The sequence below is a fragment of the Komagataella phaffii genome, chromosome 3 (genome assembly GCF_000027005.1).
Source record: "Komagataella phaffii GS115 chromosome 3, complete sequence".
Lineage (NCBI taxonomy): Eukaryota > Fungi > Ascomycota > Pichiomycetes > Pichiales > Pichiaceae > Komagataella > Komagataella phaffii.
Genome location: NC_012965.1, coordinates 1,011,510 through 1,038,296, shown reverse-complemented (window position 1 = coordinate 1,038,296; position 26,787 = coordinate 1,011,510). Strand labels below are relative to the sequence as shown.

Genomic DNA, 26,787 nt, shown 5'->3' with positions numbered 1-26,787 from the left:
TAATCAGTGGTCGGAAGGCTTCGAGTCTGAGCTATTCGTTCGCGGCATAATTGATCTGGTGGGATCATAACAAAGCGTTTTCATTATCTATACATTGTTATCATTACTAGTAATCTCTGGTATTGGCTCCAATTCGGAAGCCTTTAGTTTTATCTCCTTCACCACCGATGCAAATACGTTTCCTAGCAGTGATTCATTCAAACGAATCCTCTCTAATGATTTAGTGGACATGACGCCGATGTCGAATAGCCGTTTCAGAATCAAGACATATCCACAAATGTCCTGTTCGGCATCCCAGACAGTGGTCTCCTCAAAGTTTGTTTCTTGAAATGAGACCTCGTCATCTTCCTCTCTTTCCAACTGGATGTTCAGAACTGTAGCCAATTTGCTCTCCAGCACTAGAAAATTGTGGAGTAGTTGTCTTTCGACCTCAGGTGAGATGCTGAGGTCCAGCTGTAAAAAAAAAGAAGCCAATGGTCCTACTATACTATCGTGCTCTCTTCCTTCAACTCTAAGGGCAAAACTTTTGCAAGCAGCTAAAATATTAGCAAATGTTGTGGCTGTGCGTGTATGATCAAGATTCTCCTTCAATGAACGCAATATAAATGGAAACTTTCCAAACAGAGTTTGCACCAGCTCTTCGGTCATACTCTTTTCCTCAATCATAAATTCCAAAGCTGTTTCTAAGGATCGGGATGTAAACTGTAACCAAACATCCAATCTTTCCTCAGTGCATTGTACTTCTACCAGTCTCTCAACTATCGGTTCTAAGTATTCACTGGTGTTGGTGAATTCCCCAACTAACAAGAGTTTCCTGAGCGAAATGGAATTTAAGTTCTCAGTTTTTGAAAGTTGTTTACAAAGCGCATCTATGCTAAGACGTAACCGCGTATCATTACTTTGAACTGCAGCTTTAATAATGAGCTTGAAAAAGGTACTGAAATCAGCATTCAACGGTGAATCTTTCGACAAGTAAACATTCATTCCCTGAAAAAATGTCAATATACTATCAGTCAAATCTTCACATGTAGACTGATTATTCAGCTTGTGAAAAAACGAACCTTCAAAAATGTGGTTAAACATCTGCAGCAGACACTGAAATTTATGCTTACTGGATTTAAATTTTTCAAACAGTACCGAAATTTTATCAATAATCGCAGATACTATCACATCCTTGCTTGGATCTTCTGAACCACTTTTTTTGCGAGAGTTATCATAATCTCCCTTTTCATTGTAGCAAGAAAGTGAATCTCGTACATAGTTCAGTAGGATAGAAACCCCATCCGAATCTAACTGCAGTGCCTTTCGTAAATTATCTGAAAGGCTTTCCATGGAAGTAAAATCCGTGACTAAAAATTTCAAAACTTGTGGAACTGAGTTGCCATGACTATAGTATCTTGGAATATGGTAGACTGAAGAATAAAAATCATTCACATCGTAAAATGGCAAAAGGTGTAACTTTTGTTGATCTAAAAGATCAGTTTGTTCTTCTGTCAAGTACAATTCGTAAGAGTCTTGCAGAAGACGAGCAAAATTACCGTACTTGATGTAGTTGCTCAGTTCATCGCTTTGTTCATCTGGAAGAGTATGCGATTCTAGGAAATGCTTGGTAAGTCCTGCCTCCACTATAGCAATATATTTACTCAGTTCGGCATGAATCCGATGCGTTTGGGATTTGGAAAAATGAGAGCAGCTCAGAAAAATTGATCCAATTACACGAAGCTCTTCAACATTCTCTAGATAGCCACACATAGTTATTTCACATAGAACAGATATGGCCTGTGATTTAACATGGAAATCAAGGTCAAATATAGCAATCTCAATGATCCTCTTCTTGAACCTTTCAGTGAACTGCCGAAAACCAGTCGCAATAACATCTTTCTTATATAACCGCCCCAAAGATTTGAGAACTTCGAACCTAACGTGAGCATCAGCATCTGATAAGATCCAACCAAAATATCTAAGATAAGTATTTTCGAAAAAGAACTCGGGATATATGTCAATCCATAACCCTAGAGCTGACATGCACTCTTTTCTAATTTTTGGGTCAACATCTCTAGACCTATGAATAAAAGTTGTATGTGTGATGTCAGTAAGGTAGTCATCCAGAGCTTTTTTGTTAAGTTTATGTGTATCAATATTCGCTTGGATTGAGTTTAACCTCGAAGATTTTGTTCTTGAAGTTAGCTTCCTCTTTTCAGAGTCGTACTGATTTTGGGTTTTGGAAAGCAGCGATGCAACTTTCACAGTAATCCTGCAAAGTGTGGTTTCCATCGTAAGTAAGAAAAGGGTGGATGCATACCTCAACGGTCTCAAGTTTGAAGTAGATAAAGCGCTCAGCCAAACAAGAATAGATTCCATGAGATTCTCATTCTCATACAGCATTCTATTCTCGTGAGCAACAAACAATATTTGCTCTACAAATTCCACTACTCTATTGCGAAAATACTTCCATTTTGAAATCTTTGCCAAACCAGAGGCCATCAAAGGAAACTCGTGAGCTTTTTGAGATTGAAAAAATTGCTGAATTTCTCCCACTGTTTCGGTGGCTGAGTCTGGATTAGCAACGTCATGTTCTTGAATTTGAGATACGCAACCACAACATCTTAGTGTAAAGTTCAGTAAGTCCTTGATTGCATCCGTGGGTGACTCTTCAAACTGTTCTAACCAGAATGCACTCAGTTCACTCACGGCAACGTCGTCATCGCTAAGAGCTTTGAAAATTGAGTTTTCTTGGAAATTCTCCAGCTGATCTACTGAGGAGGGAATTACGCGCGTGTTCTTTCGTTTTGGGTTCCCCTTTGTCTTTTTCGACACGGTTTTAATAGTTTGTTTCTTCCTCTTTTTGGTAACAGAGTATTCCTCATCTGAATCGGCTTGTGCATCTGAAGAAGACAAGTCGTCAATATCAGTGAGGTCTTGTGTTAAATCCTGACTCTGCTTTTGTGAAGACCTAAGTCTTATCGATCTTCTGGAAGAGATCACCATTTGATGATTGTAAGACAAGGAAAGACGCGTAGGGAGAATAATGTATAAACACCCGAAAACGAGCATACTATATGGTGTAAGGGTGTGCTAGTGCAATTGCATAATACAATGGGATGGATGAGTAGTAAAAGGCAATTCATACTTGAGTGTACCTGATCTTAGACCATTAGCTTAGAAGTTTCAATTGATCTGATTAGCAAGCAGTATACTGTTACTGTTAAATGAATGAAAGTTCTAAACGCTAGCGTCTCAAAAAATGAATTTCTCCTGCTATCCTCAGAATTATCTGCTCTCCTCCTGCTCATCAAATTCTGCCTTTATTAGTTTCAAACTGACAACCACCTAGATAATGAATTAGTTATTCAAGTTGTGGGCTCTTTTCATTTGCTGAGTCTGATTACCAAAACTTGTCCCCACTCTGGCGGAGCCTTCTTCCTCATTTTGATCCTTTCGCTCACCTTTTTGGGGCACCTGTATTCCTTCTCTTCGAAATTCTTTGAGGTCTTCTGCTCCCAACCTCAACGTAGTGGCTTCTCTTCTCAACATGATAATAGTGTGTAGCTTGTAAACGCAGTTACGATAAATCTAACACAAGGATTGTTGCCGTTATTGAGCTCTTCTGTTAATATTCCTCTCCACCTCTTTTGCCCCAATCTCCTGGTTGTTCGCGAAAATACCTCGTCTCCATAGATCCTCCCTACTACTAGCCTCAACTCTCTCCATTACATCATTCAAAATCGACGATCTTCTGGAACCACACCTGACCAATTTATTTACGGACATAAATAATGGAGGAAGCAACCTGTAGGATTTGTCGTACAGAGGCAACTGAGGATGATCCACTCTATCATCCTTGTGCTTGCCGAGGTTCCATTAAATATATTCACCAGAACTGTCTGGAAGAATGGCTCAAGTATTCAAGCAAGAATTCTCAATGTGATATTTGCCATCAGAAGTTTTCCTTCAGAGTTGTATACGATCAAGATACCCCTGCCCACGCTCCAGTGAAGCTCATTTTACAGCAGATTAGAACTTCAATCGATAGAAAATTGTTCTCATTTTTGGTGATTATATCTTGTATCGTTTGCGCAATATTGCTGTTCTCATATACAACTTTGGTTCTGCGATATTCGTCATTCTTACTTTCATTTTCTTTTGTACATGGGATTCCTACGACTACGGAACTACTGTTGGGCCAATCGGAAACACCTATTAGCTTGCAAGAGTTCTTCAACACAGACCCTGCAGGATGCATCAGAAAAGCATTGGTATCTTCATTATTGCCTGGCTTCTTATTTTTGCTAGCATTATTAATACTAGGGCCTGTTATAAAACTCAACCATGAGTGGATCATTAGGGAAACTTCGTTTCTTAAGATGCTCCATAACAGAATCGGCCCTGTTCATTCTAATGAACGTCATGCCTACGTTAACCAAGTGGATGGCATGAGAATCGCAGGAATATTGCAGCAAATTCAAGAACAAAGGGATGCTAATCACGGTGTTCTAAGACGGGAAAATGTGGACGCATTAGCCAACAATATTTTGGGTATCACTGGGAACGAACAGCTCGCTGAGGCTATGAGATTAGCCATTGAAAACGTGGAACAAGCTGAGCCCAATCACGAAGAAAACGATATCAATGATGAAAATGAGATCAACCTGTTAAATGAACAGCCTGCTCACGTTGAAGAAGGACTGCCTGCTGAAGATCAAGATGATGTTGATTTTGATGAGCCCCCTGCGGTTGCTGCTCAAAATGCCGACCTGGACCCCGACTTCAGACCTTTCGACGTCGCAGAAGAACCTGCCGACCAAGCTGCAGACGAACCAGCCCTACCAGAGCCAAGAGCCCAGGCTGAGCCGGAGTTGGACTTCAATTTAGGGGTGCCTGACGAACCCGAAGCTAACAACGATTTATTTGAGATCATGTTCTCACTTCATCCAGCCCTACCACCTTTAATATTGACGGCAGCTATATTTATAGAACCTGTGGTTCTGACTTTGCTATTCATTATTCCCTGCCTCGTTTCGTTTGCAATACTAGACTTGCTTCGTCCTCTTGGCAGGCTCATCAACAGCATTCCTGAAGCAGAAATGGTGACATCCCTATTTATAAGACAACCAGGTGCTGAGGCTTCAGGTATTCGCATTTTTGGTCATCTAATTATTGGTTACAGTTTCTTTGCATTCATGGTCTACTTGATATTACGAAAGATTGAGAAAAGCTGTAACCCTCGTACTAATCCTCTTAGAAAGTTTCGACAGTTCTATAATATTGTTTTTGGTTGGAGCTGCACATTCAAAGTGTTTACATTACTGGGAATCGAGCAACTACTTTTCCCCATTACTTGTGGGTTTCTAATGGACTTTTGCATAGCCCCTGTCATGGTCGACCCTCGCTCAACTGGAACTCTTCTTCTTAGTCAAAACTTCAAGGTTTTGAACCATTCATTACATTACATGCTCTATCTGTGGAGTATTGGAAGCTCTTACATGTTTTGTTTCGCCACATTTGTAGGCATGTGTCGGTCTCACATTTTACGCCCCGGAGTTCTATTCTTTATCAGAACGCCAGATGACCCAAACGTCAGACTAATTCATGAAGCTTTGACACGCCCATTTTTCTTGCAGTTGTTCAGGATTTTTATTTCCTTAATAGTTTACACAATTTTTATTCTTGCTGGTATTGGATCTGTTACCTGGTTTTTCGGTCTTTTCACGCCGCTACTTCCAGTTGTAATTCCAACAATACTTCCAACAGGAATTCTCAGGTTTTACATGAGCCCATTATGGATAGCTCCTGCATTATTGCAAGGAAGGAAGCACAAAGATTTGGTGATCCTTTATTGGAAGAAGGCTTATACCATCTCTGCTGCAAGAGTGAGATTGTCTTCCTTCATTTTAAATAATCCAATTCCAGAGGAAAGAGGTCGTATTGTCTACCGTCATTTCTACCATAGACTTAGTGCAACTCCAGACTACTCTAAACCGATGTCTGTGAGACAGGCCACGCAGCATTTCAAAGAAAACCCATCAGTGAATGCTATATTTGTTCCAGACGGTAATTACGTGCGTGTCCCCGATGACGACGCTGTCTCCAGAAAATATTTAAAACGTTTGTTTGTTGCTGTTACCAAAGACGACAACCTATTAGAACCTTTGAAAGAGGAAAATACTGCAGAGGACAATTCCCAGGAACCTTCATATGATTCTGATTCTGAAACAATGGAAATAACCACGCATTGCGTTGTATACAGGCCTCCACACTTTAAAGCGCGTTATATCAGTTTCTTATTCCTGATAGGTTTCTTCGCTATCAGCCTGTTTGTATCGTGCATTGTACTCAGTGATTTGTTGGGTCGGTTGATAGTACTTCCCATTAGTCTTCTTTGGATCCATAGTGAAAGTATCTTCTCACCAAGAATCAATTTTCTCTACTTTTTTATTGGCTACCAGGTTTGGCTTCAAATATTTGAGTTATATCAGAAAGAGGATGATACATTCACCGGACTGGCGTTATTGCTAAGACAGATTACAGAAAACCTTCGAAGAGTATTGAACACAATATCAGGAAAGGTTCTGGTAGTAGTGGTAGACACCATACATTTATTCATTACACTCATATCTATCGGTCTGCCCTTGATGACCCAGAACAGTGCAGTAGTTGAGAATTTCGATATGTTACTAAAGGATCCAAACGATGAATTGAATCCAAGAGGACCATTATCCAGCCTTTACAAGGAAGTCGATCCTGCACTTTCTGCATTCCCATTTGGACTAGAAGTTTTGGGTCCTTCTTCTCTGATAACTATACTGTCTATTGTGGGGATTTCGACGTGCAACTTGGTTCCCTACAAGGATGGAACCGTGAAACAGTGGGCACTGCTGGTTGTCTATTGTATTTCAAATGTATTAACAGGATTTTTATTAAACAAAGCAAGGGGACCAAAGACAATTTTGGAAGCTTTGAACATTTACGGTTGGTCTTTTTTTGCCCATTACGTCGCATTTGCTGCATATTTCACAACCAAGGCAGTTTTAAGATATTTCAAAACCATAGATGAGCAAGTGAAAGAGACTTATTACACATCCAGGAAAGAACTCAAGAATTTGGACCCATGATTGACAGAATGAATATAGTATGTGTTGTGGAATATGTGTATGATATAAGCCTATTGTAGTATAAGTACCTATAGTTGATCAAACCATTCATTACTCGTCTTACTATTTACACGTGTATATGATTAAGTAAATTGTCTGGTACCTCCACGAGCGAACTCAAGCACTTTCCAACCTTCAGTTTCAGGATGGTCAACATCTTCTGGTATTCTTGTCAACACCATGACGTAGGTACTCAAGTTGATATTATCGGGCGATCCGGCTGCAATCTCACCGGTCTTGGCCTTTCTATAAACATTGACTTCTTGGACACGAGCTCCAATAACCAAGGCAGGACTGTTATTACCTGGAATAACCTTTGCACTGAGTACATCGACTCCTCTGATATCCAGGATGCGACCATCAGAGAACAGGCCTTGCTCTTTGAATTGCTTTTGTTGAGCATGAAAAACATTGAACGGTGCTTCCGACAGCCATGTTTTAAGTACAGCTTCATCACCCTGCACATAAGCCTCCAAAACTTCTGGGATAATGAACTCTCTGAGCTGTTTGTTGAAATTCTCGGTGTTGAAAGATGGATCAATCTCTTTGAACATACGAATCACCTTGGCACTTTCAGTTTCATCAAAGAAACCTCCAATTTTTTCAAAGATAGTTCTGAACAAAGAGATCAAACCATTTTCGGACTCCTCCCATCTCATTCTCAAGTCTCCTAACACTTTTCCGATGGGAGTCTCAGGCTTTAAAAATGTAAACCTGTCAGATAGCTTTGGTCGTTCAGGCTTGTAATTGGTCACTACTAGAGCTCTAGAAGCTTCCTCGTTAGCTTTTATGACCTTTGGTCTTTGAGGATTACTCAATTCTTTCTCTCTACGCAACCTTCTTTGTTCTTTAGTTTCAAACCCTCCATATCTTGTTGACGAACCATCATCAATAACTTCTGAAACTTCTTTGTACAGCGCTGTCTTTCTGACAGGTTCAAAAGATTTGTCGACAACTTCTGCTGTAGTCTTTACAGTCTTTCTAGTGACTTTACCTACTGGAGAATCCCAGGCCTTAACGGCAGCGTTTCCAACGGTTTCGGCAGTTTTCTTGACGGCTTTTCCAGCAAAGGATGATCCCTTCTGAGCCTTATCATATGCTTCCTTGGCTTTTTGAAAAGCTTCACTTTCGGCCATTCTTCCCGTCTCATCTTGAAGAGCTTTAATGTTGGATTTTAATTCGTCCGATTTTTTCCATTCGTTCTTGAAAGTTTCGAAGAAAACCTGCATCGGAGACTTGGGACCATTGAAAGCCATTCCCGAAGAATGAAACCCTCTGCTAGCTCGGGTTATTACCTTAATTCTGAACATATTTCAGTAATATCCGAGTCAGATATGTGATGATGTCGAACAAGACCTGGTAAAAAAAATTGGTTCTGAAAATACCGGAGTGAAAAAAGAAAGTTTGGGGAACCAGCGGGGCAGGGAATGCTTCTACGAAAGGCGGTGAGAACAACTGGAGGCAAATAATAAAGAAGCACCCTTCGCGACGTCTGCTTGTTTTTCTCCATGATATGTCCCACGAATTATTCTCTTTGAATTTCAAACAACTAATGACGGTGGAAATATACGTTAAGAATCCAAGGGTCTATCTGGGTCTAGATGAATTCGATGGTGTCTCTGATGGGGATAAGGAACTAGAAAAGCTTGCAAGTCTTCGGGAACGAAGAAAGCTTGTCCTTCCAGATCCAAACAACATTGTTGGGCATGAGGAATTGATCAATTGGTTGACTGAAGCTGAGTTCAGTACTATCGACGAATTGAACAAAGTTTCTCATTCAGAAAACGATAGATATATCAATCAGATTCTTTGGCTGAGATATCTCAGTGTGAAAGGTAAACAGGACCAATATGATGTTAAGATAGTTGATACTTTCGGTATCACATTTCCCAAAGCCAACGAAACTAATTACACTTTTGAGTTATTGCTACAGGAAATTGCCCGACTCCGTTTGAAGGAAGACAAAGAATTGTACACCTTATTATACGAATACAGTACCAAAACTTTTCAAAGCATACCCATTCTCAGCTCACTAATCGACATTCTACTCAGAGGAGAGAATAACACAAATGAATTGATAAGAACTTTCAAAGTCTACGAGTCAATTATTACTGAATATGAACAAGTTCATGGGCTAAACTCGAGTCCATATGTTGTGTTATTCCTGGAAAAATTAGCATCGTTGACAAGCAGATTGATTAAAGAGGAGGGTAGTCATGAATTGATATTAAACTTCATCAAAACTCTAAAACTCAAATTTGAGGATTTCACTGAGAAATTCCAAGTGCCGTTCAAATTTTATGCTTTGGATTCCATTCATATTGACCCCATTTTCTGTGATCCTGTTTTCGTCTCTCGCATTTCTCCTGTCATCTCATCCCTCATTCAGAGTTGTGAGTATCTATGCCAAAACTCCCTGGATGCACCGGATCTGAAAAAGAATTTGGAACAATCAGTGAAGTTCCATCACTTTTTTATTCAGCTGAATCCGAAACTGCCCGTATCGTTAGGACTTGTTAAAACATTGGTTAAACTTAATCAAATTCAATCAGCAACGAAGATAATGAAGAAAACTTTACAAACTGACGCTACCAATTTCAAATACATAAACTTCATGATAGTTCTATTAGTGGCTAGTAGAGAATACTCAACAGCCACAAAGTTAATCAACTCCACTCTGTTATACATCGAACAAGATTCTGAATTATCGAAAGCTGAAAACGATGATATTATCAATTTGAAAATACTAGAGATCCTGGTTATTGAGAAGATTCATTCCCCACAGGTTGCTTTAAACTACTTAAATGATTTATTTGAAACCTATCACAAATTTTACGGGCAACCAGGAAACGCATCACCATTGCTGGATAAAATCTGGTTACTTGCCTCCGTACTATACGAAAACAACAAACTTTACGACGAAGCCAGTAATTGCTTGAATGAAATGGCCAAACCTGATTTATCAAGAAAGGCTTGGTTAAATATTGCTCAGAATAAATACCAAGAAGCCCATGACCAAATTGAATCAGTTTTGACCCCAATTCCATCTTCTTTCTCTCCTCAAGCACGATTCTCTGCAATTTTGGGCCTGTCACACCTTGCCTATAATCACCCCGAAACATTCAAGTCACAGAAAGACATCAAATCTGTACAGGCTCGGTGCCACACCAACCTCCAGCGATTACGATCAGACTACACGTTTTCTAACCACCATCATGTCTATCATTTTTTGTCACTTTCTTATGAGAAACTAGGTGATCAAGTATCTCTTCAGGAGGTCCTAAGCTATACGGTCAATCTTCCTGACATAATTTTAGACCTGGACGAACTATAGTTTTCGATCTCTCATGTTTTTCAGTGGAACTCGTATTATGTAATAGCCCCATCTTGGTTTGTGGGATGGGATACGCGCGAACTGCGGATTTTGAAAAGCATTTGTATAAAAATCGGGAGATTTTTTGGTATTGATTTGTTTTTTTGGCATAGTCAGCAAACATCAATTAGAAATCCACCGAAACTATGACTTCAAATAGGCCATTACCGCTCTTTGCCTCTGCTGATGTTCAGAAACACGTGAGTCCAAAGGATTGTTGGGTTACGCTATATCATAGGAAGGTTTACAACGTTACAGAGTTTTTGGAGGAGCATCCGGCTGGAGACGACTTGATTTTGGAGTATGCTGGGAAGGATATCACACAGATTATGGGTGATCAGCTAAGTCATATTCACTCCGAATCTGCTTATGAAATGTTGGATGAAGACATGTTGGTCGGATATTTGGCAACACCGGAAGAAGAAAGGGAATTACTTTCCAATAAAGATCATGAGGTCGAAGTGCAGCTAGACTCCAAGGGAAATGTAGTTGAAGTCGATATTGACCTAACTGAGTTTGGTGAACTTCCGGCTGAGGGTTTACTCTCGTTGAAAACAGACTATGAACACGACTTGGTTAAACACCAATTTTTGGACTTGAACAGGCCTTTGTTGATGCAAGTTTTACGTGGATCATGGACTAAGGAGTTTTATTTGGACCAAGTTCATCGTCCTAGACATTACGGAAAGGGTTCTGCTCCTCTTTTTGGAAACTTTTTGGAACCTCTGAGTATGACAGCTTGGTGGATTGTACCCATGGTATGGCTTCCTGTGAATTTCTATTTTTTCTACATTGGATTCACCAATCAAAACAAATTAGTCGCCATGGCTTTTTGGCTTTTGGGTCTATTTGTTTGGACCTTCTTGGAATATGCTTTGCATAGATTTTTGTTCCACTTGGACTACTATCTTCCAGAGAATCAAATTGCATTTACCATTCATTTCTTATTGCATGGGATACACCACTATTTACCAATGGATAAATACAGATTGGTGATGCCACCTACACTTTTCATTGTACTTTGCTACCCAATCAAGACGCTCGTCTTTTCTGTTCTACCATATTACATGGCTTGTTCTGGATTTGCAGGTGGATTCCTGGGCTATATCATGTATGATGTCACTCATTACGTTCTGCATCACTCCAAGCTGCCTCGTTATTTCCAAGAGTTGAAGAAATATCATTTGGAACATCACTACAAGAATTACGAGTTAGGCTTTGGTGTCACTTCCAAATTCTGGGACAAAGTCTTTGGGACTTATCTGGGTCCAGACGATGTGTATCAAAAGACAAATTAGAGTATTTATAAAGTTATGTAAGCAAATAGGGGCTAATAGGGAAAGAAAAATTTTGGTTCTTTATCAGAGCTGGCTCGCGCGCAGTGTTTTTCGTGCTCCTTTGTAATAGTCATTTTTGACTACTGTTCAGATTGAAATCACATTGAAGATGTCACTCGAGGGGTACCAAAAAAGGTTTTTGGATGCTGCAGTGGCTTCGCAGGCCTTGAAGTTTGGAACTTTCACCTTGAAAAGTGGAAGACAGTCTCCATACTTCTTTAACATGGGTCTTTTCAACAAAGCTCCATTAGTGAGTCAGCTGGCTGAATCTTATGCTCAGGCCATCATTAACAGCAACCTGGAGATAGACGTTGTATTTGGACCAGCTTATAAAGGTATTCCTTTGGCTGCTATTACCGTGTTGAAGTTGTACGAGCTCGGCGGCAAAAAATACGAAAATGTCGGATATGCGTTCAATAGAAAAGAAAAGAAAGACCACGGAGAAGGTGGAAGCATCGTTGGAGAAAGTCTAAAGAATAAAAGAGTACTGATTATCGATGATGTGATGACTGCAGGTACTGCTATCAACGAAGCATTTGCTATAATTGGAGCTGAAGGTGGGAGAGTTGAAGGTTGTATTATTGCCCTAGATAGAATGGAGACTACAGGAGATGACTCAAATACCAGTGCTACCCAGGCTGTTAGTCAGAGATATGGTACCCCTGTCTTGAGTATAGTGACATTGGACCATATTGTGGCCCATTTGGGCGAAACTTTCACAGCAGACGAGAAATCTCAAATGGAAACGTATAGAAAAAAGTATTTGCCCAAATAAGTATGAATCTGCTTCGAATGAATGAATTAATCCAATTATCTTCTCACCATTATTTTCTTCTGTTTCGGAGCTTTGGGCACGGCGGCGGGTGGTGCGGGCTCAGGTTCCCTTTCATAAACAGATTTAGTACTTGGATGCTTAATAGTGAATGGCGAATGCAAAGGAACAATTTCGTTCATCTTTAACCCTTTCACTCGGGGTACACGTTCTGGAATGTACCCGCCCTGTTGCAACTCAGGTGGACCGGGCAATTCTTGAACTTTCTGTAACGTTGTTGGATGTTCAACCAGAAATTGTCCTACCAACTGTATTAGTTTCCTTTTGGTCTTATATTGTTCATCGAGATACTTCCCACTCTCCTTGATAGCCACTCTCACTCTTCCTGGATTACCAAAATCTTGAGGATGAGTCTTTTCAGGCTCCAGGATGCAAGGTATATCCAAGTACCTGCAAGCATCTAATATTGTCTTTGCCAGGGGGTTCTCCACACCATACTCCTTTTGGCATCTTCTTCCTTCTTTAACACTTCTATTTTTATCAAAGTAACATGGGTACAAAATTTGGAAGCTTTTCAACTCTGCCATTTCTTTTTCCATCATTTCGTCGGGTCTAATCACTTGATCCTTGTTTATGGTGCCACCTTCTTTGAATTGTTCAATATACTGACTTATTTGATCCTGGTTAGGAACCAAAGGAGTCTGTCCACTTTCGGCATCTTGTGATCTGACAACCTGAGGAGCTGGTCTCTGCTCAGCTATCGGAGTCCTTAAAGTAGGATCAAACTCGGCTAAATCCATCTCCAAGTTGTCTATGTCCTCTGCATCACTTATTTCCTCTAGTAATGGCATTTTGATCCTACGACACACTGGTATAAGAAGGAAGACCAAAGCACTGGAGAACGATGAATTACTGTTTTGGTGGGTGAACTACCTTATCTGAGCCTTATTATTTCTAAGCTCTTAGCGGACCGGGGTTCCTTGGTAGAAACCAATCAGCATCATCTTCAGCTCTTTCAAGATGTCTAGCTCAGAGGAAGAGGAAGATACTCCGATGACTGCGCTCTCAGAAAAAAAACTAAGGAGGGAAGGACAGAAACTTTTGAGGTATTTTGAAGACACTCAGGCTCAAGATCTGGGGATTCATCTTTACTCAGCATTCCTTCTATCAAAACAAACAAATGGTTTATTACCACGCAAAAGGTGGCACGCATGGCCTTTAGCAATAGACAAGGTTTCAGATCCAAAGTTTTTCGATCGTTATGTCGACGAAAATGAGCCTTATCATATTCGAAGGTGGTCTGGGACGCGCCATCAACCGATACCACTTACTGTTTCAAAGTCTGAGCATCCCTCAGAAACCATTGCATCGAAGCCTGGTTCTACATTTTACAAAGAGAGGCAGGTCTCTGAATTTCTTACTGATCCTCTACAGATCTTAAAAGAGGAAATAAATGCAGCTTTCCAAAGGAAGCTAAACCAAAAAATTCACATATCAAAAACAAAACATTATCAACCGGTAATAGGTTCGGAGACAAATATTCCTGAAATACTTATCAATAAGATTCTAGCTCGACTGCATCACATACTCATACAGCTGGCTGTTGGGAGGGGCCAGACTCCAGTATCAGCTTCAGAATTTTTAAGTATCAAACGGTCAGGACTACTGGATTGGATGGATGTATTGATGGCATGTCGAGAAGACTCTCCTCGCGTTCATAAACTATTTGATCTAGACTCTTCCGATGCCAAGAAAATCGCCAGAAGAGATTTGTTTGAATTGTATCGGCCACCAGTCAGATCTAGACCAAGAAACGCAGTAGTAGATGAAGAGAATGAATCTGAACAAGAGGAAATCAATAACATGGGTGATCCGTCCTGTGTAAGAAGAGTGAAAATTATGAACCTCAAACGGGAATTGCTTGCACAAAAGCCAGATTTTGGTTATTGATAAATGTCCTTCCGTCCTGTATTATTATGTGTGTCTGTTTTGATTATTTAATCATAATTTATCATTCGAAGCGATTGTTTAAATCGGATCGAAAAACTTCCAATGTGATCTCGTCTAAAAGATTCAAGACAAGACTAGTGTTGAGAGTTTGATTTTGTAGTAAACGGAATACATTCTTACCGGCGTAAGAAGAGTTCGTCTCCCCAAACACTTTGGCAAAAGTGCCCACAAACATCTTATCAATTAATTTTTCCGCCTCATGTTTGGTCCTACTCTTGACTTCAGGACTTCTCTCAACCGATTTCCTGAAAGGGCCTCCATCTGGCCATAAATTCGAATACAGTGTATCCAGAGCATTGCAAACAAAAGTCTCATTTTTGATGTAGAATTCCAGGTACTCATCACATTTCCTTTCAATGGTAGATCCCAAAAGCTGCTGCAGCACAATAAGCATAGCCCGTCCTTTGATCCAAGAATTGGATTTCTGAGTGGAGAAAAGACTAATCAAAAGATCGCAGATGGGTTTAACAAAAGGTGTATCACCTGTTCTCAAAGATGATTCGTTGAACGTGGTCAACTCCTGTTGCATTTCTCTGACTTTTTCCTCAAATTCTTTATTATGGAGATCAACCGATTTCTTTGAATAACCTTTGAACGATGGAATAGGCATCAGGAATTTCCCTGACAATAATCCTCTTCCAAACTTGTCATACTTTTTTTCTTGGTAAAATTCGAATATGTCAGATGAAAGGAACATTTTGAAATTACGATCATCGCAAACCTGGGAAATACTTATCAGTTTCTGCAAATAATCTTCTAGTTGAACCATTCGTTCTTCAGCCAGAGATTTCAACTTATACTTCATCACCACCTTCCTTTTTGGTAAATGTACAAATGCTAGTTGCTGCGGGTATTGTTCCTTCAGGTATTCATTGAGCTTGAAAAAATGGCTAAATCGCCGAGCCACTATCCATCCAGCCGTAACAATGTTGTTGTCGTCCACTTTCTGAACTTCTATTATGTACAACGTGAAAGACTTTCCTTCTTCCTCAGCATCTATGAAGGAACTAATACGGATTCGTGATTTAGCATATAAACTATTGTCACTCTCTTGCACGATGTATTGTTGTTTTTGCAAAGACTTGAACTGTATCTCTCTTTCCAACACTTCTTTTGACTTCCTTAAAATTCTAAGCTCGTTGGAATTATTCGTTACTTCTGCTTTTCTCAACAGTGGTAACAAAACATCCAATTGATTTTCTAAATTGATAATTTCGTTGGAGAGCTTTGTGATTTCCTCGGAAAGATTCAAGTCTTTCGGAGCAGCCATGGTCAAGTTAGTATCAGGAACTACCGATAATATACTCTCTGTATCACTAATTTCGGTTTTCTTTTCTTCCTCTTGAAAAAATTTGTCGCCCAACAGGCCAAACAAGGCACTATTTTTCATTGGTGATCTCGTACCCGACCTTGAATCGTCGTTCTGAACATGTGGTGGAAAAGGTGAAGCTCTTGAGTTTTCCAAAGGGTTTCTATCATGTACTATCTCGTTCAGGGCATCTTCAACAGCTTTTAGAACATTTTCACTAACAAAGGAATCGTCCTCCGAATCAATGCGCTCGTCGTCGTCGTCGTCTTCTTCGTAATTTTTTAGGGGGTCTCCAAATCCGTCTTCTTGTTTCTCCACTTCGTGTTCCTTGACTAAATTGAAATATCTGGACTGTTTAAACAATTCAAAGTCAGTTTGATTCATTTCTTCGTAGACTTGATCCTGTAATTGTAGCATGGAAAGCCTTGCATTTCTATAAACTTGCTCTGTGGGGTGACGAGAGTTGACAAACTGTTGTACATTGGCAAAAATCTCACTATCAGCTTCCAGTATCTGGTGGTTGAGGTACGAATTAAATAAGCTCTTAACTTCGTTAACTTTCTTGTCTCCAAAGTCAACTAATGAAGACTTACTTAGACTGGAAAAAGTGGCTACACTTTCCAGTGGGTCTTTGATCTGATTCACATCGTACCAAAAGTTCAACACTTCAACGTTATTCCTCTGCTCCATGAAAGCTTTGAACTTTTGGAAGGAATCTGGATTAAACAACACATCTGATAGCTGATCAGTATCTTTGTACTTCTCCATTAATGAGTCGACTAGTTCTTTCAGCAACTCCACCTTGTGAGATTCAAGCTTTGACTTGGAGAGATAGGCCTTATAGCGGTCTAACTGATCTTTAGATTCACATTCTAAGATCCTTTGTCTCAGTAGCTGGTATTTCTCGTCCTTTAGATCTTTTCTGTGTTTTACGGTTGATCCCTTGACCTGCTGATTTAAAATTGATCGAAACTGTTGAATATGATCGTTATCCTCGACCCAGACTGAGGTAAACTGAACTATCTTCTGGTTATAATAGTCTGGATCCGATAGCATACATGTTATGGGAGATATAACCCAAGTGGTAAGAATCTCTCTTACTATGATCCGTACAATGCGAGACTTTGATTCCTGATTTGGCAGTAAGATCCAAACAAGTCTATCGACTAGTTTATTCAAATGTCTCGTTGTGTCTTCTCTTGAAGATGATGCCGGATGGACAGTTGTATTTGTTCCTAGAAATCCATCGTAATGCTTGACTACAATCGGCAACAGCTTCAAGACGACCAATCTGGTAAAATTTGTATCTCTGAGTCTCTCTTCTAGTTCAAGAACGACTTCGGTCATGTAAATTTTCAAATGTTCAGGGAAACTAGAATCTTGAGTTATGTTCTTGTGCCATGAGAGAACAAAATCCCTTATTATTGAATCAAACAGAAGATCAAACTTTGCTTGCACATCACCACTTTGGATGGTTCTAAAGGTATCTTGAGGCTTAGGGTCATTCAATTGGGTTATAAATTTGAATCTTGGGAATCTGAGTGCAAGATTGTCATGTTGGGGTGAATTCCAGGATGGCCTGCGTACCTTTAAACTGAGCCACACAAGGCCAAGTAAGGGAACGAAGCTGCTCAATACACATAATACTAGTATGGGTACTAATTTAATGAATATGAGAGTGAAAATCAGTATTCCCAGTCCTGTTGACAAGAGGGACATGTCATATACACTGTCACTCAGTTGGATACTTTTTAGATAAGACGTGAAGATGTTGGATGTAATTACGTGCGAGGGTGTATGCGAGTTGATGCTAAGAATCTTCAAAAGGTACAGGATTCATAAGGCGGCCAGTAGAGCAAACTTATAGCTATTAAACGACGTTCATGATCCGGTAAATCATAGCATAATTCTTTGTCATTCATGCTCCTCACTTTACGGTCTCAATCCCTTCCAGTTCTTCCTCTCTCATCCATCAGTCCTCCCCTCCTCCCTCCTTTAACGGAAAACGAAAACGACCACTTTCATCCAATTCGCGGCTTGCACCATCAAATAGATAACATCTGCCTCTCCTTCCCTTAAACACCCTACTCACTCCAATCACACAAGATGGAAGAAAATTACGACGTTATTGTTCTAGGAACCGGTTTGACCGAGTGCATTCTTAGTGGCCTTTTGTCAGTCGATGGAAAGAAGGTTCTTCACATAGACAGACAGCAATTCTATGGAGGTGAAAGCGCCTCATTGACCTTGAGTCAAGTCTACAATAAATTTAAGCCAAACAAAACTGCAGCTGAAAGTTTGGGAAAAGATAGAGATTGGTGCATTGACTTAATTCCTAAGTTTTTGATGGCGAATGGAGAACTGACAAATATCCTGGTTCACACTGACGTTACAAGGTACATTGAGTTCAAGCAGATTAGTGGATCATTCGTATACAGGGATGGACGCATTGCTAAAGTGCCTTCCAATGAAATGGAAGCCATCAAATCTTCTTTAATGGGCTTTTTTGAGAAGAGAAGAATGAAGTCATTTTTGGAGTTCATTACTAATTACAAAGAAGAAGAAGTTGGAACCCATAAGGGCCTGGACCTAGATAAGAACACAATGGACGAAGTGTACTACAAGTATGGGCTTGAAAAAGGTACGAAAGATTTTATTGGTCACGCTATGGCACTTTGGCCTAATGATGACTACCTGAGAGAACCTGCTAGAGAAACTTATGATAGAATTATCCTCTACTTACACTCTGTTGCTCGTTTTGGTAAATCTCCGTACATTTATCCATTGTACGGATTGGGAGAACTTCCGCAAGGTTTTGCTAGACTATCGGCAATCTATGGAGGTACTTACATGCTAGATACCCCAATTGAAGAGGTTTTCTATGATGATGATGGAAAGTTCACTGGAGTGAGAACCAAGGAGGGTGTTGCTAAGGCCCCTATTGTCATCGCTGACCCCACCTATTTCCCTGAAAAGGTTAAAAAAGTTGGACAGAAAGTCATCCGGGCCATTTGTATTTTAAACCATCCAGTTCCAAATACTCATGATACGGACTCTGCCCAGATCATCATTCCACAGAACCAAATCGGTCGAAAAAATGACATATATATTGCTGTTGTGTCTCATTCGCACAATGTTACCGCTAAAAACCAATATTTGGCTATCATTTCAACCGTCATCGAAACTGACAGGCCCCATGTTGAGTTGGAACCAGCCTTCAAGCTTCTTGGACCTACTGAAGATGTCCTGATGGGCATTGCTGAATTGTACGAACCTTTAGAAGATGGATCTAACGATCATGTTTACCTTTCCCGTTCCTACGATCCTTCTTCTCACTTTGAGACTACCACTGATGACGTCAAAGATTTGTACAGACGAGTAACTGGACACGACTTAGTACTCAAGAAGCGTAAGACTGTAGAGGAAGAGGAATCCCTCGCCTGTGAGTAGAGTGGTTTATATACGAGGCTGAAATGGCCCTCATCTTTTGTAAGGAAGCTTTGGATTATTTAATACAATGATAAGAAAAATATTAAAAACTTTAATAAATAAAACTAATTAGGAAAGTTTAACTTTTATCTAGCAGCATCAACTGTTTGCATCACTATTTTCCTTGAGATGGTGGAGCGTAGTGCTGTTGATCGGAACAGGATCTGCTTTAGTAGTTGGTTGTTCGTCATTGGTAGCATTATCAATTTCTTTGATTGGATTATTTTTAGGGGTATCTTGATCTTCATCTTCTGAATCAGTGTATGATATTACATCAATTCCACGGTATATCATCATCAGTTTCTTATTGTGAGGTATATTGTCAGCCGCGGTACTCTGCTCAAACAATTTGCTGACATAGCTTGATTCTATAGCTTTAACCAACTTGGACGCTTTATCCTGGCATCGCTCAGGAGTAAACGCGGGACCAAGATCAGAGCTGATGCGTTTCCAACGGTTGTTCCAATCCTTCTTGATTGTATTAATAAGTCTGATTTCATCCTTCTCAGACCAGTTAGCATTACGCAGCTTGTGAGTACGCAAATATCTCATTTGCACGGCCTGCCAGGAATGTGTCTTTCCGATAAGTTGAGCAATACTCTTCCAGGAGTAATGCATTTGTTCTTTGTAGTAAATTATTAGCGAGTCTTCTTCTTCGGTCCATTTCTGGATGCGGGCAACTTTATGGCCTTCTCTTTTAAATGTGGGGGCATTATTCTCATCTGTGGTTCGTTCCTGATATGACATTTCATGTTTAGATGGTGGAGTGTACGGGTAAGCTTGTTGATCTGCTTGTTTAGAAGGAGCAGTAAGAGTCGAAGGAGTCCCACCCAAACCTCCAGGAATAGAGGCATTTCCTCTATTCATGTCCACAAATCTAAAGTTCTTCGGGTCATCCTTGTTGCTAGACTCTTTGTCCTCCGTTGCGGGGGGAGCCATCTCCATGGGGTAAAAACCTGGAGGGATGGAACCATACCCTGACGGGTTAGGCATGTAATGCTGTGGAGACAGTGATGGATATTGCAAGGGCAAAGGCGCTGGATATCCTCCCGAGAACACTGGTTGCATATGTGTTTGTGGAACGTGTGAGTTGGGGTAAATATTATGCTCGTTCCGAGGCGAGTCAGACGCGAGGTCGGGTTTGGAGTCCAAGCTCTGTACGAGTTGCTGAAGAGGCTTGTTTGAGTCTGAAGAAGTAGGAGGCTCATCCACAGACTTATCGGTGGTTTTTGGATCGTCGTCCACGACACCCTGATTGTTGTTATCCTTATCGTGATTGGAACCCATTAACGAGTGAATTGGAGGTAATTTGGTGTCCTTTTCATCAGAACCATTTCTTTGGCGTTTCTTAGGCTGTTTTCCCGACTCGGAGCTGGAGTCTGAACGTTTCCTTGAAGTATCTTGAGCCATTTTTCTGGTCTTGCTGGAGAATGGAATCTCTTTGTTCGCAACAAAACCTTCTCAGTTGAAGTGACAAAGAAAAACGAAACAAGAGGTTAGAGATCCAAAGTTCAGAAAAGTCAATTGGGGTGGCCAATAGTTTTCAGGTGGCTATATTCAATCGAACGTTTGAATTGGAGACGTTATACGAGCTTGAGAGGTGTTGTTTAACAACAATGGGGAAGCTATAATATACAACAAAAGAAAAGTTTTTTGTTGTGCTCGATTATGACTAGCGCATCCAAGGTGCTTTCGTCTAAGCGATACAGAAGCTTAGAGGCGCCTGGACGTTGAAAAGTATCCTAAACCGGTATGCAAGGATTCTTTTTAGATTTGAAAAGTATTTGCAATGTTTTGGAGCTCAAGAGATCTCAGTTGACCAGACTATTCCAAGACTCAAATATGTTCTAGTGCGTTACTACAAACAACTGTTGTACTGTTGCATCGTTTCGAGCAGGGGAGTCGAACACCGTACATTGCCTACAGACGTCTTAAAATCCTTCTAACAGGCTGCCAGGTAAAAGGTCGGCTAGTTACCTGGAGCAAAGAGCAGATAGTTTTCAAAAATAAGGCGTAAGTAAATACTTTGTCAGAGCTGATAGTCCTGCTGTGGTCTATTTAGCTATCAGTTTCTGCGCCACACAGTTCGTCTTGACGATGTTGAAGAAACAGTGGTATTAGGTGGGTTGATATTATGATGGATGACGGTCCGCTGAACTTCCGTGTGTTCCTCCGTCGATATAGCATTTTCTCTGCTCTTGAGACGGTCGTTTACTCGAGTGTTTGTATTTTGCCTGATTAGAAGCTTGGTTTTCACTGCAGATGATGGGGTGTTCTGCTCTGCGCTTTGGTAAATTCCTGTCAATGAGTGTCTAGATTTTGATGATGATGGTGATTGGTTTGGGAGTATTCTTGAGGTAATAGTGGACGATGCTTTGGTAAACACATTTGAACCCTTGGGATGCTTATGGTCCTCGGCACCAAGCCAGTCAGGAAACGGAAGATCTCTTGTAATGTAGTAGTTAACCAGAGCTTTGTGTACCAGCGTATCGGTCTCTTTATCACCGTCAGACTCTTGATGAAGCGACAAGTTGGAAATCCCAGATGCGATTCCCGACGTAATGCCGCTAGAAATTCCCTTAGAACGCTGCTTTACCTTAGACCATAAATTGCGAGACTGTTCAGATGGCTGCACTCGTAACATTATCAAGTTTACTCAAGCTCTATCCAGGCCAAAGAGTAAATGAGAAAAGACAAAACCAGCAATCAGTTGGCCCCAGACAAAGTTGTTTTTCTGGATACGATTTCTCACTATTGTGATTATATAATCAGAAGTTATACACTCTATAAAGTCTTCTCAGTCAAGAAGATACCGTACTTCTCCTTCAAAGTCTTCATCAATGGATTGTTGATCTCAGGAGTCATAGGAGCCCACAAACCTGGAGTGCTTAAAGTACCGTCCAGGACTTGCTCGACAGCAACAGCACAAGGCACACCAACCAATTTGGCCATAGCAGAGTATCCCTTAGGGTCACCATACTCAACCAAAGTTGAAGTTCTAGTTTCAGAGGAGCCATCGGCCCATTCGATGCCAAACTTGTGTTGCAGGCAGACTAAGTCACGCTCGTGCTCCTCAAATTGCATCAGCTCTTCTAGAGTGGCACAGAGTGTGTCTAATGGGTTACCTCTTGGAGTAATGGCATTGTCAGAGAAAAGACCCAACCATCTCAATCCGTTGATAATTCTCTGTTGATCAGCCTCATTCTTGAAAGTAGCTTTGGAAGCGATAGTAGACACAAGGTCAGCTTCAGAAGAAGAAGGAGCACCAATGTACTGTGCCAAGGCATCTTTCCAAGCAATAGGCTTGGAGAAAATTTCATTGGCGTCTTCCTTCAGGAATCCCAAGTCAACAAGAACCTTGACAAACTCTGGGAAACCTTGGAATCTCAAAGTACCTCTGATGACGGTTTCAGCCTCTGGAATGTTGTAGAGTTCCTTGTAAGTGGTTGAATCACGGTTAGGGTAACAGACGAAAGCAAATCCTGGGTAGATGAAGTATGGTTTGGCAGATGCCATCAATTCCTCAGAAGAGACCTCCTCGATTTTGCCATCTTTCCAGTATTTGGCCTGGTTGGTAAGAGCTAACAACACTCCACGAGATGACCAAGAGAACTTGTAGCCCAATGGATTGTCTGAGTCTTCTGGAGAAGGTAAACCTCCACAGTAAGACAAGAAAGACTTGATCTTTCCACCGGCACGGTGGACTTCATCAATAGTCTTTACAGCGTACAAATGGTCAATACCAGGGTCCAGACCGATTTCATTCATTACCACAATTCCAGCATCCTTGATCTGCTGCTCCAGAGCCTTCAATTGAGGGTTGATGTAGGACGTAGTAACAACGTTCTTCTTGTTCTTGATGGCAGACTTCACGACAGTGGCATGGTAAATATAAGGAATCAAAGAGATGACCAAATCAACCTGAGATACAGCAGCATCCAAAGCAGCTTCATCGGTGACGTCCAAGGAAATAGCCTTTGCAACGGAGCCAGCTAACTCCTTGGCCTTCTCTAAGGTTCTGCATGCAACGGTGACTTCAATGTCCTTGTTGGCGGAGAGAATATCAACAGTTGGTTTGGCAACAAAGCCGGATCCTAATAAGAGTACTTGTTTGACCATTCTTCTGATTTTGATCGAAAATTTTTCACAGTAAAGTTTCAAAGAATAAATCAGGGACAGATTTATTTCTATGACTATTCAACGTCCCAATGTGGAAGATCTGGGCGCGCCTAAGTAGTTGCTCTCGATGACGGGATGGATTACGTAACGACGTTTTCCATCGGGAATGGGATGGGAAAGAATGAAAATTGAAAAACCGAAAAATATTGATTCTTCGTTTCTTTTCAGCTTATTTCTTTTTTCTTCCTTCGATTTTTAAATTTGAGCCTATGATTAGTTCCTTCACAGATGTGGAGCTCTGATCATGGGAACTTATCTCCATAGCTATGCTAACCTAAAGTAGTGGTGGTAAACGAATCCCAAAGATTGATTAGTTCCTTCATGGGGCTATACGTTTTGCAGAAGTCTTTGCCTAGATAATGGGTTCTGTACTTTTGATAAAACGGGACATTCCTTTAAAGTGAATACTTGGAGGCTTTGATTGTGAGGTCATGCTTTTGGTAAGAACACTGCCATTAGTATGGGATATTTGTAGGAGATGACGATCTTGTTTTGTTTCCTTTTATAAAAGCATGGTAGACAGTTGGTTCCATTTGTTCCTATTTTTTCTGGTATCTTCCTACCATTTGGTTCTAGACTTTCTCAGAATCCTCCCCCTTCGTTATTAGGACCTATAACTTCAAGGACATGTTCGATATTCTAGCCCGATGTGATGTATGAGTACACTCAAATCTATTAATCATATTTGATCACTAGTCAGAGAATTCAGTAACTCATGTCCCTATCATTTATTGTCGAATGGGAAGTAACAAGTAGAATTAAACCATTCCTGTCTATATTATATCCTAAAGGGAGGAAAGCTGGATAAAATGCTCCTAGATAAGTGGAAGTCGAAGAAATAAAACTGTAAGTAAGCTATTGAAGATTGAAGTATCTCTTTTTTGGCGAGTGCCATGTTCTAAGGTAAACGCAGTGACACTAGAATTCTGCTACCCCCTGGTAAACTAAAAGATTAAATAGTTTAACTCACGTTCCTCTAGTGTTCACATAAATTGAACAATGTATTGTAAACAAGACCATCACCCCAATCAAACTCTTCTACGGGAGCTCTCTCTTTCATCAACCTTTCTCTGACTCTCTTCGCTTCGTCCAGACTCATAGTATACTGAACTTTGCTAGCGATCTCTTCCAGAATTTTATTTGAAAATTGGCTAGATGCCTCTTTGCCAAAGAAAGAAGTAATATCATCCACCAACATATCTTGTTGCTGAGGTGGAACCTTATCGCTGGCAATAGTATGCTTATTATTTGGGTCCACCAAAAAGAAGCAAAGAATTTTTCTATGACCTGGCTTCGTTTTATCAACTAATTCAAACGGATCAACATGATGCTGATAAAGGTTTGGAAATATTAAAAGTCTATTTTCAATACAATCAACAGACCCCAAATATCTAGTCAAGTTTCCTTCATGCCAAAGTCCAAAGATTTGTCTGATTCCATCATGATCATGTTGCTCATAATGTGGCTCAATTGTAGCATTACGGAAACTAAGCTTGGATTCTCCAATGTTTTCAGAATCATAGTAGTACAATACTGTCGCAACTATATCTTCATTAACGGTACCCTCAACATGCCATGAACCCCCAGGATAAGAAGGTTTCTCTGGAGTTAGATGGATGTTAGCTAACTTAGTAATTACTTTAAGATCACCATAATCAGCCAAGTCCACCTTTTTTTCAAAAACAGGTGGTTTAAACTCAAGAAGGAATTTGGATTTGTTAATATAATTTACTCTTTGACTTTCAAGTAATGACCAGTCGTCGCCAAAGTTTCTCGCTGCCTCAAGTGCTTTCACTTTTTTGTGGAATTCATCAGTATATACCCAATCCCTATCCATTTCGTCAAATCTGGGGTATTCTACCCTAAGTCTTTCCAAGCTACTCAAATGGGTCAATAGCAGGTTCAATCCAGGAACAGCTTTAGAAAATACCGAGGCAATCAAGGGGTACAGGGTACCGTATTTCAATGGGTCAAGATTATTGATGTAAGATTGAATCTCCACAACGTAGTCTCCATCTTTTTTTGAAACGTTAAATATGGATGGAAGCCACTGCAAGTCTCCAGATATGTATTTGTTTGAAAAATAAGGAGCGTACTTCGGAACTTCGTTGGGAACTATTGGTTTAGAGACTTCAAACCCCTTTTCAGTCAACACCAGTGTCTTTCCATGCTGTAAAGGATACAAAGAAGGATGGACCAAATCCAACACTTGGTTATCACTTCCAGGATGCCAGTCCTTGGCATCTTCGGGAATATCCTCCAGTTTCTCATTCACAAACTTTTTCAAGGATTCTCTGAAATCATCACCAATAGCTCTGTCCGAAAACAGGATATTCTCGTTGGGACCTGCAGTGAACCCTTTCTCTTCTGCGTACTTGTCATACCATGCTAGTTCTTCAAATACAAACTTCCAGATCTTCTCAGCGGGATGAAGAGGGGCAATGTCTTCCAATTTCAATTGACCTTCCATCTCGGCGATCCACTTCTCTCTGATCTCCGCATTCTTGTATTTGGTTGTCCAGTCAGGTTTGGACCTGATCGTATAGCTTAGTTGGTGTACGATCAGATCGTCTACAACACGAGGAAAACACACGTTTGGTTCTCCAGATAGATTGTCAAATAAAGGATGTGGGAAATGTTCAATTGCAGTTTTAGTTGCCATTGTTAAGGATTTTTTCGGATTGTTACGAAAACTTCAGAAATTCAGGGGATAATCTCCGGAAAAGAATCCCCTAGCAGGAACATAACCCAATGTGGTGATTGGATATGGTAGCGAAGGTCAAGGAATGAACCCCCTATGCGCGGCTGACATACTGATCGATAATGACGTATTGGGAGCCTTCAAACTTTCAAGCGCTAGAGAATCTTCTAGGAAGCAATTCACAACTGGTAAGCCTCCTACCTTTTCTCCCTAGAGCATAATATCTGGTGCATTGTACCCTAAGATGGCACTTTGCAGTTGACAAGGTTATGATTTTGGGTCGATAATATGACGCACTTTACCTGTCAGCTAAAAGTGTCTTTCTGGAACGCATCTCTTCCGTCTGTTTCTTGAAAACAAAGCAAAAATTTATCTCCCTACTTAATTGATGATTACAGGATCGTTCCAAGAATTCAACAACTTCTCTGAAGCCGCTGTAATCATTCTAGCTTACTGGTGGACTTTA

General features: G+C 40.5%; 14 protein-coding genes across 14 annotated transcripts; 6 read left to right on the top strand and 8 right to left on the bottom strand.

The window, feature by feature from the left end:
- Positions 1-87: 87 nt before the first annotated feature.
- PAS_chr3_0540 (Subunit of the cohesin complex) lies at positions 88-3,054 on the bottom strand (the record flags this gene model as incomplete). Its single annotated transcript, XM_002492723.1, has 1 exon — positions 88-3,054. One exon carries the CDS (start codon positions 3,052-3,054, stop codon positions 88-90), a length of 2,967 nt encoding a protein of 988 aa, XP_002492768.1.
- Positions 3,055-3,776: 722 nt separating this feature from the next.
- Positions 3,777-7,112, top strand: PAS_chr3_0538 (Ubiquitin-protein ligase of the ER/nuclear envelope; the record flags this gene model as incomplete). Its single annotated transcript, XM_002492722.1, has 1 exon — positions 3,777-7,112. The coding sequence occupies one exon, from the start codon at positions 3,777-3,779 to the stop codon at positions 7,110-7,112; it is 3,336 nt and encodes a 1,111-aa protein (XP_002492767.1).
- A 122-nt stretch (positions 7,113-7,234) lies between these two features.
- On the bottom strand, positions 7,235-8,461 carry PAS_chr3_0537 (Peripheral mitochondrial membrane protein involved in mitochondrial protein import; the record flags this gene model as incomplete). Its single annotated transcript, XM_002492721.1, has 1 exon — positions 7,235-8,461. One exon carries the CDS (start codon positions 8,459-8,461, stop codon positions 7,235-7,237), a length of 1,227 nt encoding a protein of 408 aa, XP_002492766.1.
- Positions 8,462-8,664: 203 nt separating this feature from the next.
- On the top strand, positions 8,665-10,485 carry PAS_chr3_0536 (Hypothetical protein; the record flags this gene model as incomplete). Its single annotated transcript, XM_002492720.1, has 1 exon — positions 8,665-10,485. One exon carries the CDS (start codon positions 8,665-8,667, stop codon positions 10,483-10,485), a length of 1,821 nt encoding a protein of 606 aa, XP_002492765.1.
- A 185-nt stretch (positions 10,486-10,670) lies between these two features.
- Positions 10,671-11,822, top strand: PAS_chr3_0535 (Sphingolipid alpha-hydroxylase; the record flags this gene model as incomplete). Its single annotated transcript, XM_002492719.1, has 1 exon — positions 10,671-11,822. The coding sequence occupies one exon, from the start codon at positions 10,671-10,673 to the stop codon at positions 11,820-11,822; it is 1,152 nt and encodes a 383-aa protein (XP_002492764.1).
- Positions 11,823-11,970: 148 nt separating this feature from the next.
- Positions 11,971-12,636, top strand: PAS_chr3_1197 (uncharacterized protein; the record flags this gene model as incomplete). Its single annotated transcript, XM_002492718.1, has 1 exon — positions 11,971-12,636. One exon carries the CDS (start codon positions 11,971-11,973, stop codon positions 12,634-12,636), a length of 666 nt encoding a protein of 221 aa, XP_002492763.1.
- A 35-nt stretch (positions 12,637-12,671) lies between these two features.
- Positions 12,672-13,484, bottom strand: PAS_chr3_0534 (Subunit of the signal recognition particle (SRP), involved in protein targeting to the ER; the record flags this gene model as incomplete). The annotated part of the gene is made up of 1 exon (XM_002492717.1): positions 12,672-13,484. One exon carries the CDS (start codon positions 13,482-13,484, stop codon positions 12,672-12,674), a length of 813 nt encoding a protein of 270 aa, XP_002492762.1.
- Positions 13,485-13,653: 169 nt separating this feature from the next.
- Positions 13,654-14,583, top strand: PAS_chr3_0533 (Hypothetical protein; the record flags this gene model as incomplete). Its single annotated transcript, XM_002492716.1, has 1 exon — positions 13,654-14,583. One exon carries the CDS (start codon positions 13,654-13,656, stop codon positions 14,581-14,583), a length of 930 nt encoding a protein of 309 aa, XP_002492761.1.
- Positions 14,584-14,644: 61 nt separating this feature from the next.
- PAS_chr3_0532 (Intermediate filament protein) lies at positions 14,645-17,671 on the bottom strand (the record flags this gene model as incomplete). Its single annotated transcript, XM_002492715.1, has 1 exon — positions 14,645-17,671. The coding sequence occupies one exon, from the start codon at positions 17,669-17,671 to the stop codon at positions 14,645-14,647; it is 3,027 nt and encodes a 1,008-aa protein (XP_002492760.1).
- A 387-nt stretch (positions 17,672-18,058) lies between these two features.
- Positions 18,059-19,402, top strand: PAS_chr3_0531 (GDP dissociation inhibitor; the record flags this gene model as incomplete). The annotated part of the gene is made up of 1 exon (XM_002492714.1): positions 18,059-19,402. One exon carries the CDS (start codon positions 18,059-18,061, stop codon positions 19,400-19,402), a length of 1,344 nt encoding a protein of 447 aa, XP_002492759.1.
- A 138-nt stretch (positions 19,403-19,540) lies between these two features.
- PAS_chr3_0530 (Hypothetical protein) lies at positions 19,541-20,851 on the bottom strand (the record flags this gene model as incomplete). Its single annotated transcript, XM_002492713.1, has 1 exon — positions 19,541-20,851. One exon carries the CDS (start codon positions 20,849-20,851, stop codon positions 19,541-19,543), a length of 1,311 nt encoding a protein of 436 aa, XP_002492758.1.
- Positions 20,852-21,506: 655 nt separating this feature from the next.
- PAS_chr3_0529 (Hypothetical protein) lies at positions 21,507-22,085 on the bottom strand (the record flags this gene model as incomplete). The annotated part of the gene is made up of 1 exon (XM_002492712.1): positions 21,507-22,085. The coding sequence occupies one exon, from the start codon at positions 22,083-22,085 to the stop codon at positions 21,507-21,509; it is 579 nt and encodes a 192-aa protein (XP_002492757.1).
- Positions 22,086-22,225: 140 nt separating this feature from the next.
- On the bottom strand, positions 22,226-23,560 carry PAS_chr3_0528 (Saccharopine dehydrogenase (NADP+, L-glutamate-forming); the record flags this gene model as incomplete). Its single annotated transcript, XM_002492711.1, has 1 exon — positions 22,226-23,560. The coding sequence occupies one exon, from the start codon at positions 23,558-23,560 to the stop codon at positions 22,226-22,228; it is 1,335 nt and encodes a 444-aa protein (XP_002492756.1).
- Positions 23,561-24,596: 1,036 nt separating this feature from the next.
- Positions 24,597-26,282, bottom strand: PAS_chr3_0527 (Hypothetical protein; the record flags this gene model as incomplete). Its single annotated transcript, XM_002492710.1, has 1 exon — positions 24,597-26,282. The coding sequence occupies one exon, from the start codon at positions 26,280-26,282 to the stop codon at positions 24,597-24,599; it is 1,686 nt and encodes a 561-aa protein (XP_002492755.1).
- Between the last annotated feature and the right edge of the window lie 505 nt (positions 26,283-26,787).